The sequence below is a fragment of the Thamnophis sirtalis genome, unplaced genomic scaffold (genome assembly GCF_051295495.1).
Source record: "Thamnophis sirtalis isolate CommonGarterSnake01/CBP01778 unplaced genomic scaffold, rThaSir2_p1.2 scaffold_13, whole genome shotgun sequence".
Lineage (NCBI taxonomy): Eukaryota > Metazoa > Chordata > Lepidosauria > Squamata > Natricidae > Thamnophis > Thamnophis sirtalis.
Window position 1 is genome coordinate 15,959,760 of NW_028261393.1, and position 25,127 is coordinate 15,984,886.

Genomic DNA, 25,127 nt, shown 5'->3' on the forward strand with positions numbered 1-25,127 from the left:
CCTAAACCTAACCCTTAACCTAACGCTAAACCTAATCCTAATCCTTAACCTAACCCTAACCCTAAGCCTAACCCTTAACCTAACCCTAAACCTAAACCTAATCCTAATCCTAACCCTTAACCTAACCCTAAACCCTTAACCTAACCCTAACCCTTAACCTAACCCTAAACCTAACCCTAACCCTTACCTTAAGTTGAATCGGCTTGCTTTCAAAGCGCTATTTAAAGCGCCCTTTTTTCTCCGCGGTCGCTGTTGTCGCCCTGCTGATGACGTCAGCGACGCGGTTTAATCAGGCGCGCTTTAGTGGAGCGCGGTTTTGTCGTGCCACGTTATTTCCAGTTTGCATTCCTGGGATCTGAAGTTTGAAGCCACCTTTGAGTTGAAATTCTGAATCTGTTAGGAAAATAGGTTTCCAATTCTGTCTCTTTCTTCTTCCTGGCCCCTGCAGAATCAGCTAGATATCCGAAGGACAGCTGTGCTCATGTTTGCCTAACCTGTTTATTCAGGCTCTTCAACAGGAGGAGGTATATTGGTTTCTTGTTCCTTCTGTCCATGATCTCCGGTCAAGGATCTTTCCTGCTCCTGCAGTTTGAGTTCATCTTCTATAAGAAATGTCAGGGGATGAATTTAGTGGTGGATGCTTTTACTATGGGATTCATCCGTCCATCCACCCATCCCATTCCAAAAGTGGCAAATTGGAATTGTGTACATTCTCCATTGATCTATGAGCTATACCTTTTGAGCAGGGACAATGGAGAGAAGGTTCCTTAGAGCTTCAGGTTGAAGGGTTCAAGGTGGTGGAGACATTTGCTTTCTCTCTGAGCCTTAGCACTTAGTATTTAGCCCTTAGACTTATATACCGCTTCATAGTGCTTTTACAGTCCTCTCTAAGCGGTTCAGAGAGTCAGCCTGTTGCCCCCAACAATCTGGGTCCTCATTTTACCCACCTCGGAAGGATGGAAGCTGAGTCAACCTTGAGTCGGTGAGATGTGAACTGTTGAACTGCAGCTAGCAGTCAGCTGAAGTAGCCTGCAGTACTGCGCTCTAACCACTGCGCCACCTCAGCCTTACCCAATTCTTTCCTGCTACTGGAGAACGTTTGAGGAGAACTTGGATGGTTTTTGAGCATCAGTGCTGAGTAGGCAACTCTATAGCCTGGAAGTAAGTCAAGAAAAACTTGCTTGGGACGCCTTTCCTCACCCATCATCCCCTGCTACTTTTCTTCCTTAGGTTGGATTTCGCTGAGACTGGCTGAGCCCTCCCACCTCCTTCTTGAGTGGGCTGAGAGGGGATGTTGAGAGCTCTAACCCAATTCTATTAGAAAGCAACCTTAGAGCCACTTTATCAATGCAGTGGTACCTTGGTTCTCAGCTGCTTTGAAACTCATCAGATTTAGTACTCAGTGCATTTTGACCTGAAAATTTTGTGCTGGTACTCATTATTTGTTTGGTCCTCAACGCACAAGCTAGGATGTGTCGATGTTGGCTGCCTTGTGACTCACTGCATTATTCCTTATGGGAAAAGGTTGTTTGGTACTCATCGTTTTTAGTAGTCATAACATCTCCCAGAACCAATCAGTGTTGAGTACTGGAAGTATCATTGTATAAAGAATGTGTGTATTCTCGTGATGTTCTCGTAACAAGCCAAACAAAGTCACTTACAAACCTAGAAAGTGACTTCACATAATCTGCAAAATTGGTTAATTTTAATATCACTTGTTTATTTGTTTTTTTTGGAGGGGGGGAATCATGTATATACTATTAATGTCCAATATCCAGTATTTGAAATTAAGGTGTGTGCTTACTTAAATAAGCAGAAATATAGTATTTTCCTTCAAACGCTTGGAATCCTATATTTTCAAAAGCAAGAAAGGGACATAGGAATTGAGTAACAAAATCTTGATTAAAACACAAGAAAGGCTAACTCAGAGCCACCTAAAAACCGTGACCCGTCAAAACCGCGGTCCACAAAAGCGTGATCGACGAAAGCGCGCATTTGACGTCATCACAGCGCGACAAAAAAAATTAAAAATTGAAATAACAATTAAAATTAAAGCAAGCTGATTCACATAAAGGTAAGGGTTAGGGTTAGGATTAGGGTTAGGGTTAGGGTTAGGTTAAGGGTTAGGGTTAGGTTTAGAGCGTTAGGGTTACGTTAAATTTTACGTTAAAGGTTAGCGTTAGGTTTAGCGTTAGGTTAAGGGTTAGGTTTAGGGTTAGGTTTAGGGTTAGGTTTGGGGGGGTTAGGGTAAGGTTTTCGCTTTATTTTTACATTTTTCCATCACAGCGCGATGTTTTCGTCGCGCTGTGATGACGTCAAATGCGCGCTTTCGTCGACCGCGATTTTGTCGTCCGCGGTTTTGTGGTGGAACCCCTAAAAACACTCGGTTGACCTGAAGATACAAAAGTGTCAGATCTCTTGCTTGACTTAATTTGGAGAAAATGTTTGTGAGACCCAACCCTGATACCTTCTGACCATGATTTAGGTATTGGCCGTTCCTCTTAGAATCAGTGAACATTCCCAGGAGTGCCGCTTCGATCATTGCAAAATTTCTCAGAGCATTTAAGAAGCAGGAGAAGGATGTTGTGTAAATGCAGGCACGGGCAAGAGCGCATGCACACAAGCAAACTGGTGGTAAAACCAGTAGAAACCCACCACTGCCTCCCTCCCTCCCTCTCTTTCTTTCCTTCTTTCCCTCCTTCCCTTTTCTTTTCCTCCTTCCTTTCTTTCCTTCCATCCTTTCTTTCTTCCCTTCTTTCTTTCCTTCCTTCCTTCCTTTACTTTCATCCTTCCTTCCTTTCTCTCCTTTCCTTCCTTTCTTTCCTTCCATCCTTTCTTTCTTCCCTTCTTTCTTTCCTTCCTTCCTTCCTTTCCTTTCATCCTTCCTTCCTTTCCCTCCTTTCCTTCCTTCCTTTCCTTTCATCCTTCCTTCCTTTCCCTCTTCCTTCCTTTTCTTCCATCCTTTCCTTCCTTTCTTTCTTTCCTTCCTTTCTTTCCTTTCATCCTTTCTTCCTTCCTCCCCTTCCTTCCTTTCCTTCCATCCTTTCTTTCCTTCCTTTCTCCTTCCATCCTTTCTTTCTTCCCTTCCTTCCTTCCTTTCCTTTCATCCTTTCATCATTCCTTCCCTTCCTTCCCTACCTTCCCTTCCTTTCTTTCCTTCCATCCTTTCTTTCTTCCCTTCTTTATTTCCTTCCTTCTTTTCTTTCCTTTCATCCTTCCCTTCCTTCCCTTCCTTCCCTTCCTTTTCTTCCTTTCTTTCCTTCCTTCCTTTCTTTCCTTCCATCCTTTCTTTCTTCTCTTCTTTCCTTCCTTTCTTTCCTTCCATCTTTCTTCCTTTCCTTCCTTCCTTTCCTTCCATCCTTTCCTTCTGTTCTTTCTTTCTCTTTCTTTCTTCTTTCTCTCCCTCTCTTCCAATGCAAAGCTGACTTCCACTGCTCTTTTCCTGCCGCAGCGTCTCTGCTGACGCCAGGCTCAGCTGGGTTCCAGTTAATTAACCATGTTGTCTTATCGGCTCTCTTGCACACATCATCCAGCCTGCATGCGAATTAACTCTGCCTGCGATAAGCCTCATTGTACTTAGCCCTGGAGAGCCACACGCTTCCTTCTCAGACTTCCTTTCCCCTGACATAAACAATCCAGCTTCCCTCAGCCAAAAAGCCTCCTGAAGGATCCATGATTCCTTTGAAGTGGGCAGGTCCATTAATTGCATGGTTGAAAAATTGAGCTGTGTTTCCACTCTCTCCCCACTCCACTGTTTCCCAAGGCCTCCCTCTTCCCCAATCGGTTGAAAGGTAGTCCTCAAATTAACCACAGTTGGTACCAGGATTTCCACGGCTAAGCAAGGCAGTCATTTAGTGAGTTGTGTCCAATTTTTTCACCCTTTTTTTTTTGCCACTGCAGTGGTTAAGCGAACCACTGCAGTGATTGTTCAGTGAATCCAGCATTCCTCACTGAATTTGTGTTAACCCTGAAGTCACTTCTGGAGCATCCTGGTGGCGCAGTGGTTAGAGTGCAGTACTGCAGGCTACTTCTGCTGGCTGCTGGCTGCCTGCAATTTGGCAGTTCAAATCTCACCAGGCTCAAGGTTGACTCAGCCTTCCATCCTTCCGAGATGGGTAAAATGAGGACCCAGATTGTTGGGGGCGAGAGGCTGACTCTGTAAACCGCTTAGAGAGGGCTGTAAAAGCAATGTGAAGCAGCATATAAGTCCAAGTGCTGTTGCTACCTTCAGGGCTGCCACAGCTACGCTGGTTGGAGCTGTGGGAACGGCAGGAGGGAGATAGAGATAGCTGGGGACTTGTAGCCAAAATGAAATTCTTTCTCCTGGGAACCAAGGATGTTCTCACCAACTTGGGGAGGCATGGATTGAATCCAACTGGAGTTGGGTCTGTGGCCGGATTGGATCATGTGATAGACATGGGAATTGGGGGGGGGGGAGAACGTTGACTTTTAATTTGGATGGAGAAAACCGCAGGACCTTCAGAGTTGGGTTTTCACCAGATGTGCCAATATGACATGCCTAATAAATCTGTACTTTGAGGAGCACCTAGGCTTCAGAGGTTTTACTGTGTTGGGTCTGTTGCTTGGAACCCCGACACTTTGCTTGTTGGAAGCCAGTTGAGAAGGTTGCCCGTGGCGATCCCATGACCCTGAGATGCGGCAATTGTCGTAAATGTATGCCGGTTGCCAAGCACCCCAGTTTTGATCACATGGACTGTGGGGATGCTGCAATGGTTTTAAGTGTAAATGCTGGTCGTTAATCACTTTTTTTCAGCGCTGTTCTAACTTGGAATGGCTGCTAAATGGATGTGTCATCATTCCAAGTAATACACCCATTGCAAATAGATACCTGGGGGCAGGCTGATTCCCCCAAAGAAGAGTTTTATTTGGAGATACCATCTTGGCACAGACTGGTGGAAAACCAACTCTGAGAGTTCCCTGCGTTTTCCATCTCATTAAAAAGTGAAATTTCCCTGTTCTCCCAAACAATAAGTCACATTGTCCAATCTGAGTGCTGGCTGGTTGCCTGGTTACTTTTTTCCTCCTCCTCCTTTGGCTAGCCAGCAGTTGGGATGTCCTTGGCTCCTAAGAGAACTATTTTGTTTTGGCTACCCCAGCTATCTCTACACCCCCCCTCAGCTCCAGGCCTTGTGCAGATGACAAAGGAAGAAGGAGTGGGAAGACCCCACCAGCCACTGCTAAACTCATCCTATGGAAGCAGAGACACTGGGTTGCATTTCTAGACCAGTGGCCCCCAATCTTTGGGGCATCAGGGACCAGTTCCACAGAGAAAGGTTTTTCTGCAGATCGGAGGTGGCTTGTTTTCACTTGTTGCCTGCATCCCATGGATGGGGCTTCGCTTGTTTGTGTGGCCCAGTTTCTGGCATGACATGGACCAGGGGTTGGGGACCCCTTTTCTAGACCTTTGGATGGATGGAGAGAATTGATATTTAGCCTTCTGTCCCAGTCCAGGGGAGAACCAGGGAAGCCATGTATTTAAGACCAGGGTTAGCAACTCGTGGCTCTGGAGCCGCATGTGGCTCTTTCATCCCTCTGCTGCAGCTCCCTGTTGACAGTCAGCACCACAATTATGAGAGAATCATCCAGTTGGGGGGAGAAGCAGGGTGCGCCAGGAGTAGACTCTATGGCACTGATGGCTAACTTTTTTCCCATCGCATGCCAAAAGCGGGGAGGGGGGGAGCACAGGGGGGTTGGGCGCGGGTGTGCCCACACCCATAATGCTATGTATACAACCCCCTGCGTGCATGCATGCATGACCTCCGCCCTCCCCCTTGCTTTTGGCTCGCGATGGACCCGTTTTTCACCCTCCCCAGGCTCCAGAGGCTTTATTGGAGCCTGGGGAAGGCAAAAACAGCCTCCCCCTCCCCCCTGGAGGCCCTCCAGAGGTTTCCCTGACTAGTTTGCCCGCAAGTCCATTTTTTGCCCTCCAGAAGTTTCAGGGAAGCCTCCTAAAGGCTCCAGAGGGCAAAAAATGGCCCTATGGGCAAACTGGAAGTCCATTCCCAAACTTCCGGTTTGCACGTTGGTTTGTTTTTCATCCTCTGGAGGCTTCAGGGAAGCCTCAGGAGGTTGAAAAATGGCCAAAAAAAGAAGGCTGGTCAGCTGGCCAGTGTGCACATGTGTGCTGGAGCTGACAGGGTAACGCCTTGCGTGCCCCTGACAAATGGCTCCGCATGCCATTTGTAGCACACGTGCCATAGATTCGCCATCACAGCTCTATGGCAAGGGGCAGGTTTTCTGGTCAGCTCCACATTTGATAGGGCTTTTGGTTAGGACAGGTAGAGAAAAAAGGACGCCATGCTAGGAAGTGACTCTATGGTGGGGAAACCGGACTTCCAGTCAGCAAAGGAAAAAGGATGCCACGCTCGGAGGAGACTCTATGGTGGGGAAACCAGACTTCCAGTCTATAAAAGGACGCTGCGCTAGGAGGAGACTCTATGGTGGGGAGACTGGACATCCAGTCGATAAAAGGACGCTGCACTAGGAGAAGACTCTATGGTGGGGAAACCGGACTTCCAGTCGATAAAAGGACACTGCACTAGGAAGAGATTCTATGATGGGGAAACTGGACTTCCAGTCGATAAAAGGACGCTGCACTAGGAGGAGACTCTATGGTGAGGAAACTGGACTTCCAGTCGATAAAAGGACGCTGCGCTAGGAAGTGACTCTGTGGTGGGGAAACCGGACTTCTAGTCGATAAAAGGACACTGCACTAGGAAGTGACTCTATGGTGGGGAAACCAGACTTCCAGTCGATAAAAGGACGCTGCGCTAGGAAGTGACTCTATGGTGGGGAAACCGGACTTCCAATCAATAAAAGGACGCTGCGCTAGGAAGTGACTCTGGTGAGGAAACCAGACTTCTAGTCGATAAAAGGACGCTGCGCTAGGAAGTGACTCTATGGTGTGGAAACCGGACTTCCAATCTGTTAAATATTGGTTAATATTCATGATGCCAGTAACACCCTCTGGCTTTCTGATTGGCTGAAAGCCCCAGAGGGTGTTGCCGGCCGAACGTTACTGTTGATTGGCCGAGGGACTGACGTCAGCGGTTGCTGTCTCGTCCCCGGCCGGTGATTGGTTTAAAAATTAGTATAAATACCTTGGCGCGAGTTTTGTTCCTTGAATCGCTGTCATCCAGAATAAACCAAGTTGTTTGTTGAAACCTGGCTGCGCGTCGTCCCTCCGTCAAAATATAAAACTGGCGACGAGGATGGGATTTGGCGATTCCACGCAAGCCTAGGTTAGAGAGAGAGAGAGGTTCTATCAGCTAGCTGCCACAAGTCGCTACTCGCGCCGGCACCGAACGCTGAGGAAAAAATTTTCCTGTCACGACCTCCTCCCCTCAGCTCCTCACTCTTCAGCCTGCCGAACTCTTAATCAACATGAATTCTTTGCCGCCTTTCGCTCCTTTTGGCTCCGCCGGCGAATCCTGGGAAGGATTCATGGAGCGGTTTGAAACTTATCTAATTGCTACCAAAAACCAGGCTCAAACAGATGAGGAGAAGTGCAGCTTCTTTTTATCATGCTGCGAACCCTCTATGTTCGCCTCAGCCAGAGCTATGGCTGCTCCCAGACCGGCATATAAGTTAGGCTGGGACAACTTAATGGCGAAATTGAAGGGGCACTATGCCCCGACGCCCTCCAAAATTGCCCGCAGTTTCGCGTTCCGGAGAAGAGTACAAAAGCCGGGAGAGTCGATTAGTCAGTTTTTAGAAGCCCTGCGCACTGTGGCGTCCCAGTGCGATTTCTCAAACCTCGAAGAAAATTTAGTCGAGCAATTTGTGTGCGGAGTGCGGGATGTACATTTAAGAAGCCGCATGTTCCGTCATCACGATATTACACTACTCCAGGCAGTGGAGATCGCCAGAGCAGCTGAGCTCTCTGAGCAATCAACAGCAGATTTGGAGCGGCTACAACTGTCATCCCAAACTCCAGGGCACGTTCCGTTCACTCCACCGGCCTCACAAGTACATGACATTGACTATGATGACCTTACACCATCTGAGGTCCTGGAGCCCGACAACGTCGGCCAAGTCCGTGCCCAACCGCGGCGGAGACAACCTGCTCTTTCAGCAGCCGCACCGCAAAACTCCAAGGCATTTTGCCCTAGTTGCGGAGGCCGCCACGACCGCCAAACCTGTCAATTCAGAAATGCAATCTGCCGCCGTTGTCAGAGGCAGGGGCACATTGCCCAAGTCTGCTGAGCATCCTTGCCGGCCCCTGCCTTCTTCCAAGCAAATGAGAGACCCAAGTCGCAGCCGCGCCGCCAGCCACCGAAACCAACTCGCAGAGGAGATGACTGCCACAATGTGACTGAACCACGGGAAGTGGAGAGTTCCATCAATCAGGCCTCCTCAGGATCCCGCAAAATTACAGCCAATGTCCACCTGGCAGGTCAGCCATGCCAAATGGAGGTGGACTCTGGTTCCTCCCGTTCATTATTGTCCTGGGACATGTTCTCCCACCTCTGCCCTACAGTTTCCCAAACTAAGTTAGCCCCATCCCGTGTGCTCTTAAGGGACTACCAGGGAAAATTGATTCCTGTCCTGGGATCTTTTCCTATTCCTGTCAAGTATGGCGAGTTTACGGGGGAGCTGCCAATCATAATTGTAAAGAATGCCCTGCCGGCCCTTCTTGGCCTTGACTGGTTTCCGGCACTGGGGTTGTCCATTGGGGGGGTGCACCGGGTAAAGTCCTCTTCTATTGAGGACGTCCTACAGGAGTTCTATGACGTTTTTGATGGACAGCTCGGGTGCTACAAGGGAACCCCCATCTCCCTTAGTTTGGATCCTCAGATTGCTCCCATTAGGCTGAAAGCCCGCAGGGTGCCTTTTGCCTTAAGGGCCAAGGTTGACGCCGAAATTGACAAATTGTTGGCGCAGGGTGTCATCGAGCCAGTTGATCATGCTCCATGGGAGACACCCATAGTCCTCCCGGTCAAACCGGATGGCTCGGTGAGAATCTGCGCCGACTACAAGTCGACGATCAACTTGGCCCTTCAGGCAAACCCCTATCCAGTCCCTGTTGTGCAACACCTGCTCCACTCCTTGGGGCAGGGTTGCATATTTGCCAAACTGGATATGGCGCAGGCCTATCAACAGCTCCCGGTGGATGACGATGCGGCGGCTGCCCAGACCATCGTCACCCATCGTGGGGCTTTCCGTTGTCGCCGCCTACAATTCGGTGTGTCCGTCGCCCCGGGGATCTTCCAGAGCCTCATGGAGCGCCTGCTCCATGGGCTACCGGGGGTAGTTCCATATTTCGATGATGTTCTGATTGCTGCAACAAGCCGCTCAGAACTCATCGAAATATTACGGAAGGTCCTCTGTCGTTTCAGGGGCGCGGGATTGAAATTAAAAAGCAGCAAATGCTCATTTGCTGTCCCTAGGGTAGAATTCTTGGGCTTCTTAATAGACGCCCAAGGCATTCACCCTACACCATCTAAAATTGCCGCCATTAAGAACGCCCCTGCTCCCACCTCCAGGGCGGAGCTACAGGCGTTCCTAGGGCTGCTCAATTTCTACGCCCCCTTTATTCCTCACAAGGCGTCACTAGCCGAGCCGCTGCATCGGTTGCTCGACCGATCCGCGGCCTGGCGCTGGGGGAGCCGCGAAGCGCATGCGTTCGCGGCTGTCAAAGAGACACTGACGTCATCGGCAGTCCTCATTCAGTATCATGATGGGCTGCCTCTGACGTTGGCGTGTGACGCCTCCCCTTTTGGTGTAGGGGCGGTCCTGAGCCATATCCTCCCGAATGGCTCAGAAGCCCCTGTGGCCTTTTATTCCCGGACACTCTCCTCGGCGGAGCGCAACTACAGTCAGATCGACAAGGAGGCTCTGGCTGCAGTGTCCGGGATTAAGAGGTTCCACGACTACCTCTATGGTCGGCACTTTACTCTTGTCACCGACCATAAGCCACTCCTTGGGCTTTTGGCGGGTGACAAGCCGACCCCCACCATTCTATCCCCCCGCATGACTCGCTGGACGGAGTTCCTCGCAGCGTATTCTTATACGTTGCTCTACCGTCCGGGCAAACAGCTGGGGCATGCCGATGCCCTCAGCCGTTGCCCACTACCGGAGACGGACACCGCTCCCGTCCCATCTCTCTCGGTCCTCTCCATTGCCGCCTCCGGTTTCCCACTCTCCGCCGCAGACGTGGCGGCCCACACGAAGGCCGATCCGATCCTCTCCCAGGTCTCTTCCTGGGTTTTGAGGGGATGGCCAACAGACAAGGTGGCAGAGGGCTTCCAGCCCTTTAAAAATCGCCAGGCAGAGATCTCCCTCCACGGGGGTTGTCTCATCTGGGGGGATCGGGTACTGATCCCCACCGCGCTTCGGCCACTAGTTCTGGATCTGCTCCACAAGGACCACCCGGGCATAGCACGAATGAAGGCATTGGCCCGTAGCTATGTCTGGTGGCCCTTGCTGGACACAGAGATAGCGGCCCATGTAGGCCGCTGCACGACCTGTCAACTATCCAGGCCCAACCCCCCTGCCGGGCCTGCTCGTGAGTGGGAGGCTCCGAGAGGCCCATGGTCTCGCCTCCACATCGATTTCGCTGGTCCCTTCCACGGCCAGAACTTCCTGGTTGTGGTGGATGCCTACTCCCGGTGGGTGGAGCTAGTCCTCATGGGCTCTACCACAGCCGAGAGTACGGTCAGGGCTTTACGGAAACTGTTCGCAACCCATGGGTTGCCGGACGTGATGGTCTCGGACAATGGGCCCCAGTTCACATCCACCATTTTCCAGGAGTTCTTGGCCGAGCAAGGGATCCGGCATGCGCCCATAGCCCCGTACCACCCGGCCAGCAATGGCTGGGCAGAACGGGCGGTCCGCTCAGCAAAGGAGGCGCTGAGCCGCATGGACCGGGGCGACTGGCAGGCGAGGGTGGCGGCTTACCTGCTAAGCCAACATTCCACCCCCTGCCCAACTACCAACAAAAGCCCCGCGGAGCTCTTGATGGGCCGGCGCCTGCGGACTTCCCTGGATAGGCTTCACCCGCTCTATTCAGGGGATCAGCCGAGCAATCTGGGGGTTCTCCCTCCCCGGTCCTTTAAGTTAGGGGATTCCGTGTGGGCCCGGTCCTTTGCGGGGGAACCAAGATGGGTGCCAGGTTCTATCATTGCCCTGACCGGCCCATGTTCTTTTAGGATCCAATTGGCTGATGGATCCCAATGGAGACGCCACCTGGATCAACTAAGGAGGCGTCTCCCGTCGCAGGCTGGTGGCCGCGAACCCCCGAGTGACAACACCGCAGTACCGGGGTTGCAATGTGAAGCCTTCGCCACTCCAGGCCTCAACCTGCGCCGACCACAAAGTTCTCAAGCCGAGAGATCGCAACTAAGGGCCTTCGCCACACCAGGCCCCCACCTGTACCAACCCCAAAGATCTCAAACCGAGAGACCGCAAACAAGGGCCTTCGCCACACCAGGCCCTGCCTACCCAAGCGCCAACTACAAGGACGCCGAACTAACAGCTCAATCCGAGGACACTACACAGAGGGTCCCTCCTACGACCAGTGACGCGCCCCCACGGCCAAACCTACCTTTACAGTTGAGCCCGCCTTCTGGGCCTTCCCGAAATGGCGTGCCTCGGAGCTGCACTCCCTTCGGGGAGGAGCTACCATGAGGAGGTCCTCCTCCGCCGACGACTTCCCCTGCAATGAGAAGATCTGGGCGGGTCCGGCGCCGCCCAGCATACCTTAAGGACTACGCATGCTCCGTTTCGGGCATGCGCAGAACTGGGGGAAAGGGGTGTTAAATATTGGTTAATATTCATGATGCCAGTAACACCCTCTGGCTTTCTGATTGGCTGAAAGCCCCAGAGGGTGTTGCCGGCCGAACGTTACTGTTGATTGGCTGAGGGACTGACGTCAGCGGTTGCTGTCTCGTCCCCGGCCGGTGATTGGTTTAAAAATTAGTATAAATACCTTGGCGCGAGTTTTGTTCCTTGAATCGCTGTCATCCAGAATAAACCAAGTTGTTTGTTGAAACCTGGCTGCGCGTCGTCCCTCCGTCAAAATATAAAACAATCCATAAAAGGACGCTGCGCTAGGAAGTGACTCTATGGTGGGGAAACCGGACTTCCAATCAATAAAAGGACGCTGCACTAGGAAGTGACTCTATGGTGGGGAAACCAGACTTCCAGTCGGCTCCAGAATTGAATGGGGGGCTTCCGGTTAGGATCTTTGTGGCTCTTTGAGTATTTAAGTTTGTTGACCCCTGATTTAAGAGATGGGGGATTTAATGGTCTGTGGAAATGGCCTTGGGAGACAGGAGAGACTGGGCAACAGGTGTGAAAAAGATTATCTCCGCTCACAGAAGGAGGGACGCTGGGGAAAACATTTCCTTACTTTCCTGGAGAGTACAAGGAAAGGAGGGGAGAAATAGGTTCAGTCTTGCAAGAGTCTGTTTATGTTACCTTGCAATAAAGAGCCAACAGTCCCAGTTGTGCTTCTCGTACAAGACCGCCTTGAAGGGCTAACAGGGGACCAGCTGCCAATGTTCATCTAAGTCTCCTAGCATTTTGTTCATGGGCTGTAATGAAAAAAATAGTTTGCCGTTGCCCAAGTAATGGGCTCTTCCCCCACACAACTGTTCTCAAGTGAAGATGGGAAGACATCAATACAGAATAGTATGAAGAGCCCAAAGGAGCAGATGTAAAGTCTATTTTACATGACAGTTTTTGGTGTATTTCTCTCCTGAAAATGGCTGGGGAATGCTGAGAATTGAAGTCCATACATCTTCAGATTGCCACGGTGGTGAAACTTTAGAGAAATGGTGGAAGAAGCAGTGTGGAACTCCTTAAGCAGAATAACAGAGTCAGAGGGAGCTTGGAGGTCTTCTAGTCTAACCCCCTCTGCTCAGGCAGGAGACCCTGTACCGTTGCAGACAAATGGCTGTCCAATCTCTTCTTAAAAATGTCCAATGTTGGCGCACCCACAGCTTCTGGAGGCAAGTCGTTCCATTGATCAATTGTCCTCACTGTCAGGAAATTCCCCCTTAGTCCTAGGTTGCTTCTCTCCTTGATTAGTTTCCACCCATTGCTTCTTGTTCTACCCTCGGGTGCCTTGGAGAATAGCTTGACTCCCTCTTCTTTGTGGCAGCCCCTGAGATATTGGAATACTGCAATCACGTCAGTAGAAAGTTATACCTGCCCTTCTTAAAATCCTTGGGGATTGCAAGGTGATTCTTGGAGATTGCAAGATAAAAACTTCCTTGTTTGGAAATATCTGTCTTAGATACAGGTTACAACAGCACCGAAGAATGTGAATTATGATCCATTTTCATATTTATAACCATGGTGGGTTCCTACCAGTTTGGACTGGTTCGGTTGAACCGGTAGTGACTTGGCGGCCTCAGTTGCTGGAACTTGCAACGACCCAGGCCTGCCACGTCCCCGAATTGGTTTTCTGGGTGGCAACATAGTGCCACCATCTCGGTTTTTTTTGCTTCTGCGCATGCACAGAACAATTTTTATTGGACTGCGTGTGCGCGCAGAGCATGCACACAAGCGAACCGGCAGTCGTGTCTGCCAGAACCCACCCCTGTTTACAACCATTGCAGCACACACACACCATGGTCATGTGATCAAACTCTGGCTGCTTGGCCATTGGTTCATATTTATGACAGTTTTGCCACCTTCTGACCCAGAAAGTCAATTCGGAAGCCGGATTCCCTTAACAACTGTGTTACTGATTTAACAAGAACAGTGATTCGCTTAACAACTGGATAGGGGTGGGTTCCGGATCCTCCACATGAATGCATGCAGCCCGTGCATGCATCTTACCATCTAGCAATGCCGCCGCAACGCTCCAGCTGCTCGGCGGAGCATTGCACAGGCGCTGTACGCACCATGCACTTGTGCAGAAGCGCCGAAGGATTTAAAGACAGATAAGGAGCGTGGGGCGGGTGGGCCCTCCGGAGCACCATACTGGAAGGGTATCTGGTGCTCCAGGCAGGCTCCGGTACACTCATACTGGGGCATTCCGCCTGCAACCCACCACTGCAACTGGGGCAAGAAAGGTCGTAATGGGGGCAAAGCTCACTTAACCACTGTCTTGCTTAGCAACAGAAATTTGGGGTTCAATTGGGGTCATAACCCGAGGACTAACTGTAGAGTATGGTAGGTCACATTAAAAGGAGATGATGTCAACCTCTAGATGCATGGACTGCAGACTTTTGAAGGGTTGGCATTGTTGGTAGAAGTCAGAATCATATTGGCAACAATTAATAGCGTTCCATTATGCTACCCACACCATTCTTGTCTTTTTTTTTTAATTCTCTATCCTTCTGAACTCTGAATGAATACATCTTACTGAAACAACCTGAAAGCTTTGGGTGAAGGGACTCTGTAAATAGACAGGGATCTTGGGGGCCCTCATGTGGCCACATACTGTAAGTTGTGGCGATCCTATCAATTTATTTAATTATTTAGTTTGTCGAACATGTACGAGATAACAGGTTATAAGAATAAACATGGACATGAGCAAGTGAAATGGGTACAAATAAATTGGGACAGTAGGAGAGGGATGGTAAGTAATCTGGTGCGCTTATGCACGCCCCCTTTACAGATTTCTTAGGAGTGAGGTGAAGTCCACAGTAGACAGTTGAAGCTGTGGAGGGGTTAGAAGATGCAACAACGGAGTCAGGTAGAGCATTCCAGGCGTTGACCACTCTGTTGCTGAAGTCTTATGATCTGCAATCGAGTTTGAAGCAGTTTACCTTGAGTTTGTATCTATGGTTTGCCTGTGTATTATTGAGGTTGAAGCTGAAGTAGTCGTTGACATGTAGGATGTTGTAGCAGACAATTTTGTGTACTATGCTTAGGTCAGACATAGGAGGCGTAGTTCCAGGTTGTCCAGGCCCAGAATTTCAAGCCTGGTGGCATAAGGCAGTGTTTCCCAACCTTGGCAACTTGAAGATGTCTGGACCTCAACTCCCAGAATTCCCCAGCTAGCGTTCGCTGGCTGGGGAATTCTGGGAGTTGAAGTCCAGACATCTTCAAGTTGCCAAGGTTGGGAAACACTGGCATAAGGGATTCTATTGTGAGCAGAGGAGTGGTGTACTCTTCTCGTGAAATATCTCTGGACTCGCTCAATTGTATTAATCCTTCTGGGCAGCCATTTTGCCATGTTTCAAGTCAGAAAGATTCCTTAAAAACTATGAAAACATACCAAAACCTTAGGACATAGATGGGAAACGTTGGCCTTTTTATGACTTGTGGACTTCAACTCCCAGAATTCTGGAGCCAGCACTGAATAATCCTTCCTGCCCTATAATACCATTGACTGCAGCTCACACAATTTTCCTAGCCAATATTCAGTGCCACAAAGACCAGAAACTTGTTTTCTCTTTAGGAGTGCCGGCTCTTCTTAAAAACATTAGTTCTCTTTCCCAACACTGAAATGCCAACATGAATTTGGTTTGGCAAGGAGGAGGGAGAACTTGGAAGGGGGAGCGTTATGACAAAGGGACCACGTATCTAGTTTTGCATGTACCGACAGCAGCAAGGATCCAATATTTGCAAAATATTGGAAAAACGAGAACACCCCACCAGAAGAGGATATAATTCACAACATCTTAAATTGTGCTGAAATGGACAGACTGACTTTAAAAATAAAAGATAAAGGGGACATAGAGTATTTACTTGATATGGAATAGATTTTACGAGTGCTTAGAGACAAGAGGTAGAAATTAGATGATCATTGCTATGTATGAATTAATTATAAAGATGATTAATAATTATAAATACACCAATACAATCAACCAGCATAGTTGTATAAGTATAGAAGTATAAATAAGCCAATACAAAGATAAATTTTGCTAACACACTCTCTCTCTCTCCCTCCCTCCCTCTCTCTCTCTCTCTTTCTGTGTGTGTGTGTGTGTGTGTGTGTGTGTGTGTGTGTGTGAGAGAGAGAGAGAGAGAGAGAGAGAGAGAGAGAGAGAGATTGCTTCTGTAAATGATATACCCTGACAATGCACTGTATTCAAAATATTTATAAATAAAATAATAAAACTTGGAAGTTCTTTGTTGTGCTAATTCTTAAAACTAAACGTAAGCCATTTTTACCAGGTTCTCTCACTTGTGAGATCAATAAAAGAATCCTTTTAAATAGAAATATTTCAAATAAAACGTAAATGAAATGATCGCCCTTGTCTTGGTGTCTAGCATACGGAGGCTCTTATCTAGGAGTCCCATTTGGCAAAGAGTGGGGATGGTGAGTGAAGATAAGCTACAAGGGTCCTTAGTGGCTCTCTGAGCTTGGTTGTTTTCTTGCAGTCATCATCCAAAATAGGTCACATCACCCATGGTAGCACTGATGATGTTACCTACTTCGGTAATGAAACGTCTGCAAGAAAACACTCAAGTTCAGCGAGGACTAAGGATCCTTCCTTTCAATCCTGAGCGACAAATATTTTCTTGTATTTGCAACCTAGAAATAACAAAACTTAAGCATAGTCGACCGTTCCTTTCAGGACCCTGCAGGGAGACAAGATTTCAAACTGTTCTTTCCTTGAAACGCATTTTTGTCTCCTCTTTGGCAGGAGTTGGCTAAGAAGCAACGGGGACCCATCACGACGGAGATCCGGGCGGGCGACGAATTCTACTACGCCGAAGATTACCACCAGCAATATCTGCACAAAAACCCAGATGGCTTTTGCGGCCTGCAAGGCACCGGTGTGTCCTGCCCCGTAGGCAAATGAGAAATTCCCCAATGGGAGCATCCTTGGGAGCCACGGTAATCATAACCCTTGAACGGTTACCATGGCAACCGGCAGCCTAGCATTTTCGTAATTCAACTGTGATTTAGCAACGGGGGCCTTTGTTCCTTTCTTTTGTGTCTTGTAGTACCCGGTAAGGTTTAGGGGTCAGGGCAAAAATGGGCAGCCTGCTGGACGAATGTGCTGCAAATGTTAAATTCTTTGCATGAGAGTGATAGATATCATTTCCATCCCACCGCAGATGTTTGGGATCGCCTAACAAGATGCTGATAAATACCCATTATGACTTTGTCCCTTCCCCCATTTCTCTACCATCCCCAAGGAAGCTGATGGAGCCAATTCTGATTCCTCCATCTTTGCAGTGAATTTGGTTATCGAGCATGGGTAGTCCCCCAACTTACAACCGCACTTGGGAGCAGAATATCCATTGCTTAAGTAAGACAGTTGCTAAGTGAATCGTGCCTGGTTTTACAAAATTTTTCCGTGGTTAATTGCAGCGAATCACTGCAATTAACTGAATCACGCAGTCATTAAGAGAATCCAGCTTCTGCCATTAAATTAGTTTGTTGGAAACTTGTTTTGACCTAGGTTTCCCAAGAGCATGAAGCAAACTCCTTGTCCCAACAAAACCCCTTTTTATTAATTTACTGTGATTTCTGCTCATTCACATCCAGCAAAGTCTTTCAAGGGAGGATTTACAGTCACAGACCTTATCTGGCTTGGAGAGATGCCAGGACAATATCTGCAAAACCTGGCAAGGAGTTTCGGAGAGTCACGAACCGATTAAGCGAACTAATTGTCTCCTGCAAACTCCACTCCCCTTTCGCTCCTCTTTTATTTCCTCTGGGAGGGGCCCTTCATCATCCACCTATGGCCTTACTCCCAAGTCGACCCCTGTTCTTTAGCTGTTCTCTTTGTCTGGCAACTCTGCGCATGCGCACACTGGGAACAGGCTCCAGCTGTTTATCTGCCTCGCTCATGTCTGACTCTGAAGGTAGCTGATAACTGGCATATGGCTCTGGCCCCTTCTCTGCCTCTGACCCAGAGCCCCCATCAGAGCCTTCCCCAGACTCCAGGACTGGCCCATGTTCCTCCCCAACCTCCTCACTGTCTAAATCTGCTGCTTGCTCGCTGGCCTCTGGCAGGCCACAACAAAACTGGATGGGAAGGTCGCAAGTGAAGGCTCCCATGAAGCCTCCCATCACACAACCTTGGGACACTGCAACCGTCTTATTATATCCATGCTGGTTGCCAAGTACACAAGTTTTGATCTCGTGACCATAGGGATGCTGCAAAAATTATCTAAATGCAAATATTAATTATAAGTTATCTTTTCAATGCCTTTGTAATTTTAACTGGTCACTAAACAAATGGTTGTAAGTCAAGGACTGCTGTATGGGTCCAAACTCACTTCTCTATCCTGCCTTCTCTTTGAGGCTTAGAGAAAAAAAAAACCTCTGTGGACAAGAATTTTGCTTTTTTGATCTTGTGAAGGATTTTATGTCTGGTGCTTGCAATGAAAATCCAGCTTTCACACTAGTCTGAATCTACCTCGGCCCAATGGATCTTTTCATACTAAATTCCTCCATACGGTGTTTATGAGCTGAAGAGATCTGCAGGCACCCCTTTTGGCATGGAACAATTTCCCCATCTCTCTTCATTTCTTTTTCAACCAAATGCATTCAAATGTCATTTCTCTTTTTAGTTGCGTTCGCTTGCTTTTCAGGAAATGAGACGGTTCTGTGTCCTGCAAGGGGCAATTTGGACAACGAGCAGTTGTAAAGGATTGCCCATTCTCCTTTGGTGGAGCCGTGGTGGCGCAGTGGTTAGAATGCAGTATTGCAGGCTAATTCAACTCACTGCTAGGAGTTCGATCCTGACTGGCTCAAGGTTAACTAAGCCTTCCATCCTTCCGAGGTCAGTAAAATGAGGACCCAGATTGTTGGGAGCAAGAGGCTGACTCTGTAAACCATTTAGAGAGGGCTGTAAAGAACTATGAAGCGGTATATAAGCCTAAGTGCTATTGCTGCCTTCCTTCCTTCCTTCCTTCCTTCCTTCCTTCCTTCCTTCCTTCCTTCCTTCCTTCCTTCCCAGTGGTTAGAATGCAGTATTGCAAGCTAACTCTGCCCACTGCCAGCAGTTCAAATCTCACCAGGCTCCAGGTTGACTCAGCCTTCCATCCTTCCATCCTTCAAGGTGGGTAAAATGAGGAGCCACTTGGCCAAAATTTCCACAAAGTTACTAACTGCCCCCCCCCCCCCGGCCAAATTTTGGAGCCTTATTCTGATGTTTTATTGAAGCTACAGAACCTTTGGACAAAGATCTATTCACTCCTATCCACTACACAGAATGCCATGTCTCTTCTAAAGTGCCTTAGAAAGTTGGGGTACCCTCCAACTGTCTGGAATTTCCCAGTCAACCATGCCAATGCTAAGAATGCTGGGTGTTGGCCCACATTTCTGAAGAATACCCATTCTCTCTAGCCAGCAGACCAAGCCATACAATCTATTCCACACCTAAGAAGTTCTGATTAGCAAAGTTCTTGTTTTTAATGAATGTATTTTTTTTTATGTACACTGAGAGCTTATGCACCAGACAAATTCCTTGTGTGTCTAATCACACTTGGCCAATAAATAATAAATAATAAATAAACAAATAAATTGGCTGTGGATGCAACTATGTCTACAGGAACCCACTGGAGTTGGGCTACCAATAAATGAAAAAAAATAGGCGTATTTCAGTGTGAATACCAGGTTGTGTCCCAAAATTATTACTGTGGTGGAAAGAACATGCCGTTTGCCTCTTCACATCATGCCAGAGCTGGACACCCATCTAGTAGAGAGATGATGCTCTCCATGCAAAGCACCTGTTCTACTTCTTCTGTTGGGCAGAAACATCTTTTGCACAAAGTCCTTTCCTTCCTTTCAGTGCAGGAAACCACATCCTTTCACAAAACCGCTTCGAAACAGTGCCATTCTGGGGAAGTTGAATTTGGAAGTGAAGCATCCTTTTAAAGCAGACCTGGTCATTTGATAGCCCTCAGGCCACATCCAGCCCTCTGGCTCTCCCTACCCAGCCTGTGTGGATTGCTTTTATTTTGAAAGCAATTGCCTTCGAAACAAATGTCATGTACGTAGCAGTGGTGAAATTCATTTTTTTTTTACTACCGGTTCTGTGGCTGTGGCTTCATGGGCGTGACAGGGGAAGGATATTGCAAAATCTCCATTCCCTCCCCATTCCAGAGGAAGGATACTGCAAAATATCCATTCCCACCCCACTCTGGGGCCAGCCAGAAGTGGCATTTGCCAGTTCTCCAAACTACTCAAAATTTCCGTTACCGGTTCTTCAGAACTTGGCAGAACCTGCTGGATTTCATCCCTGGTACATAGGGGCACGCATGTCTACACATCTTCACAGTTTGGCCCTTCACAGAGTCCCAGTTTTTCATGTGGCCTCATGGGAAAATTAATTGCCCACCCCTGCTTTGAAGAGCGGCAGAGCCTTGGTGTGGTGGAACATGGCCTGAATTCCCAGGAGGGAGGGGCTGCACTCCAGAGCAGCAAAATTTAGATAGTTTGTGTGGGAGAAAGAGAGTAAAACAGCTCCTTTGTAGGTGTTCTCAGAGTATGTTTAATGGTGCAAGTAGCTCCTTCAATTTGGCAAGATTTCTGCCAATAAATGAAGAACCATAAAGGAAAATGCTTAGAAGGACCTCAACATGTTGTTGTTTTTTTGGTTTTGGGATCCTAACACCTGTCAATTACTCTCTCTGTTTTATCCAATTCCTGTACTTCATGTTAGAACATTAAAATTGCCTTGTTCCCAAGCCTGAATTTCACGATGGTAACACAATCTCTCTGATATTAACACTCAACACATAATTTAAAATGTATACATGACTATTAGATGATAACCTGGTGTTGCCCAGGTATTTATTTATCCTAATCCTGTATTAGACAGGAAAAGCCCTGATTTTGGCGACGATTAAATTAATTACAAATATTTTCCCTGTGCCCCCAGAAGCATCAAGGAAGGTGACACCACCTTATTGATAATGGCCATTCATTTGTCCTCAAAATAATCAAAGCCTTGTTGAAAATGTCCAGACCAAATGTAATTCTTCTTCTTTTTTAAAAATATTTTTATTAAACAGTTTTTTAAAAAGAATTATTTTTTTACAATTTCCTTCTGTACAACATTTCCACATCGGTATCATCCATTGTACATGCATTTCTTCTCCCTTATTTCAATATCTCTGTCTATACCTTTGATACTAATATATACATTCCTTAAATTACAATCCTTCATTGTGTATCATTTCCATTTTTACATGCTTATTTATCTCTGCCTATCCATTGCTAATTTCTAACTCCTGTGTCTTCTTCATTTAGTCTTCCCTTAAGCTTTACACCTATCCTCTAACCATTGTACCACTCATTCCATACCATATAATACTGTTTCCTCCTTATCTTTTATTTCTTGCTCTTATTTCGCCTGGTGCACCAGTTGCGGCCCTACCTGGACCGGGAGGCACTTCAAATGGTCACTCAAGCCCTCATCACCTCAAGGCTTGATTACTGTAACACGCTCTACATGGGGCTGCCCCTGAAAAGTGTTCGGAGACTACAATTGGTCCAGAATGCAGCCGCGCAAGCGATATTGGGTGTACCTAGATACACCCATGTCACACCTATCCCCCGCGAGCTGCACTGGCTCCCTAATGGTCTCCGAACGCGCTTCAAGGTACTGGTTATCACCTTGAAAGCCCTACATGGCCTAGGACCTGGATATCTGCGAGACCGCCTCTTGCCACATACCTCCCAATGGCCGATAAGATCTCACAGGATGGGCCTTCTCCGGATGCCGTCGACCGGACAATGCCGGCTGGCAACTCCTCGGGGGAGGGCCTTCTCTGTAGCTGCTCCGGCCCTGTGGAACGATCTACCCCCAGAGATCCGGACCCTTCCCACTCTCTCGGCCTTCCAAAAGGCCACAAAAACCTGGCTATTCCGGCAGGCCTGGGGCTGTTGACCTCATAAATGAGGTCCAGCACCACCTAGATTGAGTGTATGATGTGTTGCTTTTTAATCTGTTTTTCTCTTTCCTTTTTTAACTTTTAATCTTTTTAGTCTTGTATTTTGTAAGCCGCCCGGAGTCCTTCGGGATTGGGCGGCATATAAATTCATTAAATTTACAATTTACAATTTACTTTTGTGAGACCAAATGTAATTTCTAATGTTGGATTTTACCCCTTACGAGAGAGAGAGAGAGAGAGAGAGAGAGAGAGAGGGAGGGAGGGAGGGAGGGAGGGAGGGAGGGAGGGAGGGAGGAGAGAGAGAGAGATCAAATTACTTGCAAGGCCAATTCAGATCTTTGTTTTTATTTATTTATTTAAGTAAGTAAGTAGCAATATACTGTTTTCTGCAGCCAGGTTGGCTGGAATCCGATGTTTTTAAAAAATAAAGTTGAATCCTTAATCAGAAAAGAAAACGGTGCCACAAGAGACAGGATCATCCACTTTGGGGAAACACAAATATTTGCAAAGGTATAAAGTATGTTGGAGTAGGAAGGACTTTACTACACAGCTGGTGGCTTCGCCTCACTGCTTACACGATAAACCACATTTTTGTACAGTCTGATGGGCGGCTTAGCTTCCTGCCCTTGAACCAGCCAGCTGGCCAAGGCAGAGCACCAAAACTGGCACCTAGCTGGCACCCTTGGCCCTTCGTTGTTCTTCTCTTGGTTCATGTGGGGTGGAAAGGAGGCCCCTATGGGCATCCTTGGAAGGAGGGGAGCATTGTATGCAGCATAGCCATCTAATGAAAGATTTGCAACCATAACCATAATCCCTTTGCATATCAGGAAGAGAGGGGCAATCGCAGGAGAATCCTCATGGAAACAGACTCTGCTACAACACCCCCCCAAAAATGCAGCAAAAGTCTGGGTACAACTTTTCCCCTGGCATAAGAATTGCGTCAACTCCTGAAGCTCACCGGAAACTGCACAGCTTCATGGGGCTGTGCAAAGCAAAGCAAATCAACCTCAAGAGCCACACAGAGCCCTCGCCTTATGACCAAACGGGGACCAGAATTTCTGTGGCTAAAAGCAAGGTGGATTTTCAGTGAGTCGCACCTGCCATGTTTGCCATGGTGGTTAAGTGAATCACTGCGTTTGTTAAGTGAATCACAGGATCCTTAAGTGAATCTGGAGTTCCCTATTGACTTTGCTTGGCAGAAGCTGGCTGAGAAAGTCACAAACAGTGGCCACCTGGCTCCGGGATGCTTCAATTGTCGTAAATGCACACCAGTTGCCAAGCACCCAATATCAGGGTTCCAAGTAATAGATCCACAGAAAGCAAAAACTCTGAGGCAAGTAGATTCCTCAAAGAATTGCTTTATTGGATATATCACATTTGTATTTGTATTCATTAGTTTGTCAAACATGTATAAGATAGCAGGTATAAATATAAACATGGACATGAACAAAAGAAATGAATACAAATAAATGGGGACATTAGGACAGGGATGGTAGGCATGCTGATGCGCTTATGCACGCCCTCTTTTACGGACCTCTTAGGAATGGGATATTGGCACATATCTGGTGAAAACCGACTCTGAAGTCTCCCGCAGTTTCCACCTAATTAAAAGTAAAAGTTTTTCTACTTTCTCCAAACAATCAGTCACATGGTCCAATCACGGTGCGGAGTGTTATGTGGGTAGCATCACTCCACCACCTTCTGCCCAGGCGTCAGAATGTCCTTGCTTCCCAAGAGAAAATACTTTGCTTTGGCTACAGAGTCCCTTCTATCTCAAATCCCCGCTATCCCTCCGCTCCAGTGTAGCAAACTGAAGTGGTTAAAAAAAATGGCTTAAGTCAGGTCAGCTTCCGGGTTGATGCCCAAGTTTTGACTCTGGCTATGCTGTGTGATTGTAAGATTGAGGATCAGTCATAAGCCGCTCTTTTCAATGTAACTTTGAGCAGTCACTAAATGAATGGTTGTTAAATCGAGGGCTATCTGTACATCGTCCTTCTACATGGAAGGGCCCTGAGGATGTTTAGGCCACAGGCGTGATTGTGATCCTAGAGTGCCTATTGGTTGAAGGAAGAGAATAGGAAGAGAATGTCTCAGGTTAGAACACGTTAGGCAGGACAAGAAGCAATGGATGGAAACTAATCAAGGAGAGAAGCAACTAGAACTAAGAAGAAGTTTCCTGACTGATACAACAATTAATCAGGGCAATGTTCGGAAGTTGTGGGTGCTTCCATCACTGGAGGTTTTGAAGAAGAGATTGGACAGCCATTTGTCTGCAATGGTATAGGGCCATGATGGTGAGCCTATGGCATGCATGCTGGAAGTGTCATGCACAGCTGAGGGTGTGCCGTCGGCCAGACAGTGTCGGCTAGCGACTCCCAGGGGGAGAGCCTTCTCTGTGGGAGCGCCTTCCCTCTGGAATGAGCTGCCCCGCATAATCCCCGACCTCCGGTCCTTCCGACGCGCCCTAAAATGTTGGCTTTTCCAGCAAGCCAGCCTGGCCTGAATAGAATAAAATATAGGATTAATTTGGTTGTTAATTTAATTTTTAAATTTTTATTGTAAATATCAATTGGGGTTCTTTTAGATACTTAATTTTTGTAATACGTGTTTTTTTTATGTTGTATGCCGCCCTGAGTCCTTGGGAAAAGGGCAGCATATAAATCCAATAAACCTAACCTAATGTAACAGCTATCTCTCTGGGCACCGCAGCCGTCACCCGTTGCTCTGCCGGAAACAGGAAGAGCAGCTCCCTGGTGTGCATGCGCACGCCTGGGAACTGAGCTTCCAGTTTCCAGCACATCCATGTGCGCCACCCAGCTGGTCTTCGCATGTACATGCATGTCAGAAGACCAGGTGACCGACACGCATGTGCACACCGGAATCCGGAAGCTCAGAACTGCTCTTTCAGTTTCCAGCACTCCCGCGCTTGCATGCCAAGGAGCTGCTCTTCCTGTTTCCGGTGCTCCCCGCCCCAAGCGCCCGCGCGCTCCCATTTTGGCACTCAGTGCCGAAAAGGTTTGCCAGCACTGGTATAGGGTCTCCTGCTTGAGCAGGGGTTGGATTAGAAGACCTCCAAGGTCCCTTCCAACACTTGGTATTCTGACTTGGCTCACTGATTGGCCAGCCAGCTTTCCAAGCAGGCAAACATCATTATCTGGACTTCCGAGTGGGCCAACTTCGGTTCATCAGGGTTCATCAAGGGCTGGTTATGTGACCCACCATGTATGCTCCTTTCCAACCCCCCCCCCCCCAAAAAAATTAGATGTCCTAAATCATAAGGGAATCATATGGTTATGCAGCTTCCTGTGCAAGTACAAAGAGAATATGACATAGGGCAATCTCAT

At 47.9% G+C, this 25,127-nt stretch overlaps 1 protein-coding gene across 2 annotated transcripts in view; it reads left to right on the forward strand.

Annotated features, from left to right (window-relative positions):
• Window positions 1–18,540, forward strand: part of LOC106555889 (mitochondrial peptide methionine sulfoxide reductase) — a 59,263-nt gene extending 40,723 nt beyond the window's left edge. For both annotated transcript variants that reach the window (XM_087727004.1, XM_087727005.1), the window contains exon 6: window positions 16,572–18,540. In XM_087727004.1, coding sequence (XP_087583130.1) covers window positions 16,572–16,730 — 159 coding nt within the window. In that variant the 3' untranslated portion in view covers window positions 16,731–18,540. The remainder of the gene's footprint in view (window positions 1–16,571) is intronic.
• Window positions 18,541–25,127: the final 6,587 nt, after the last annotated feature.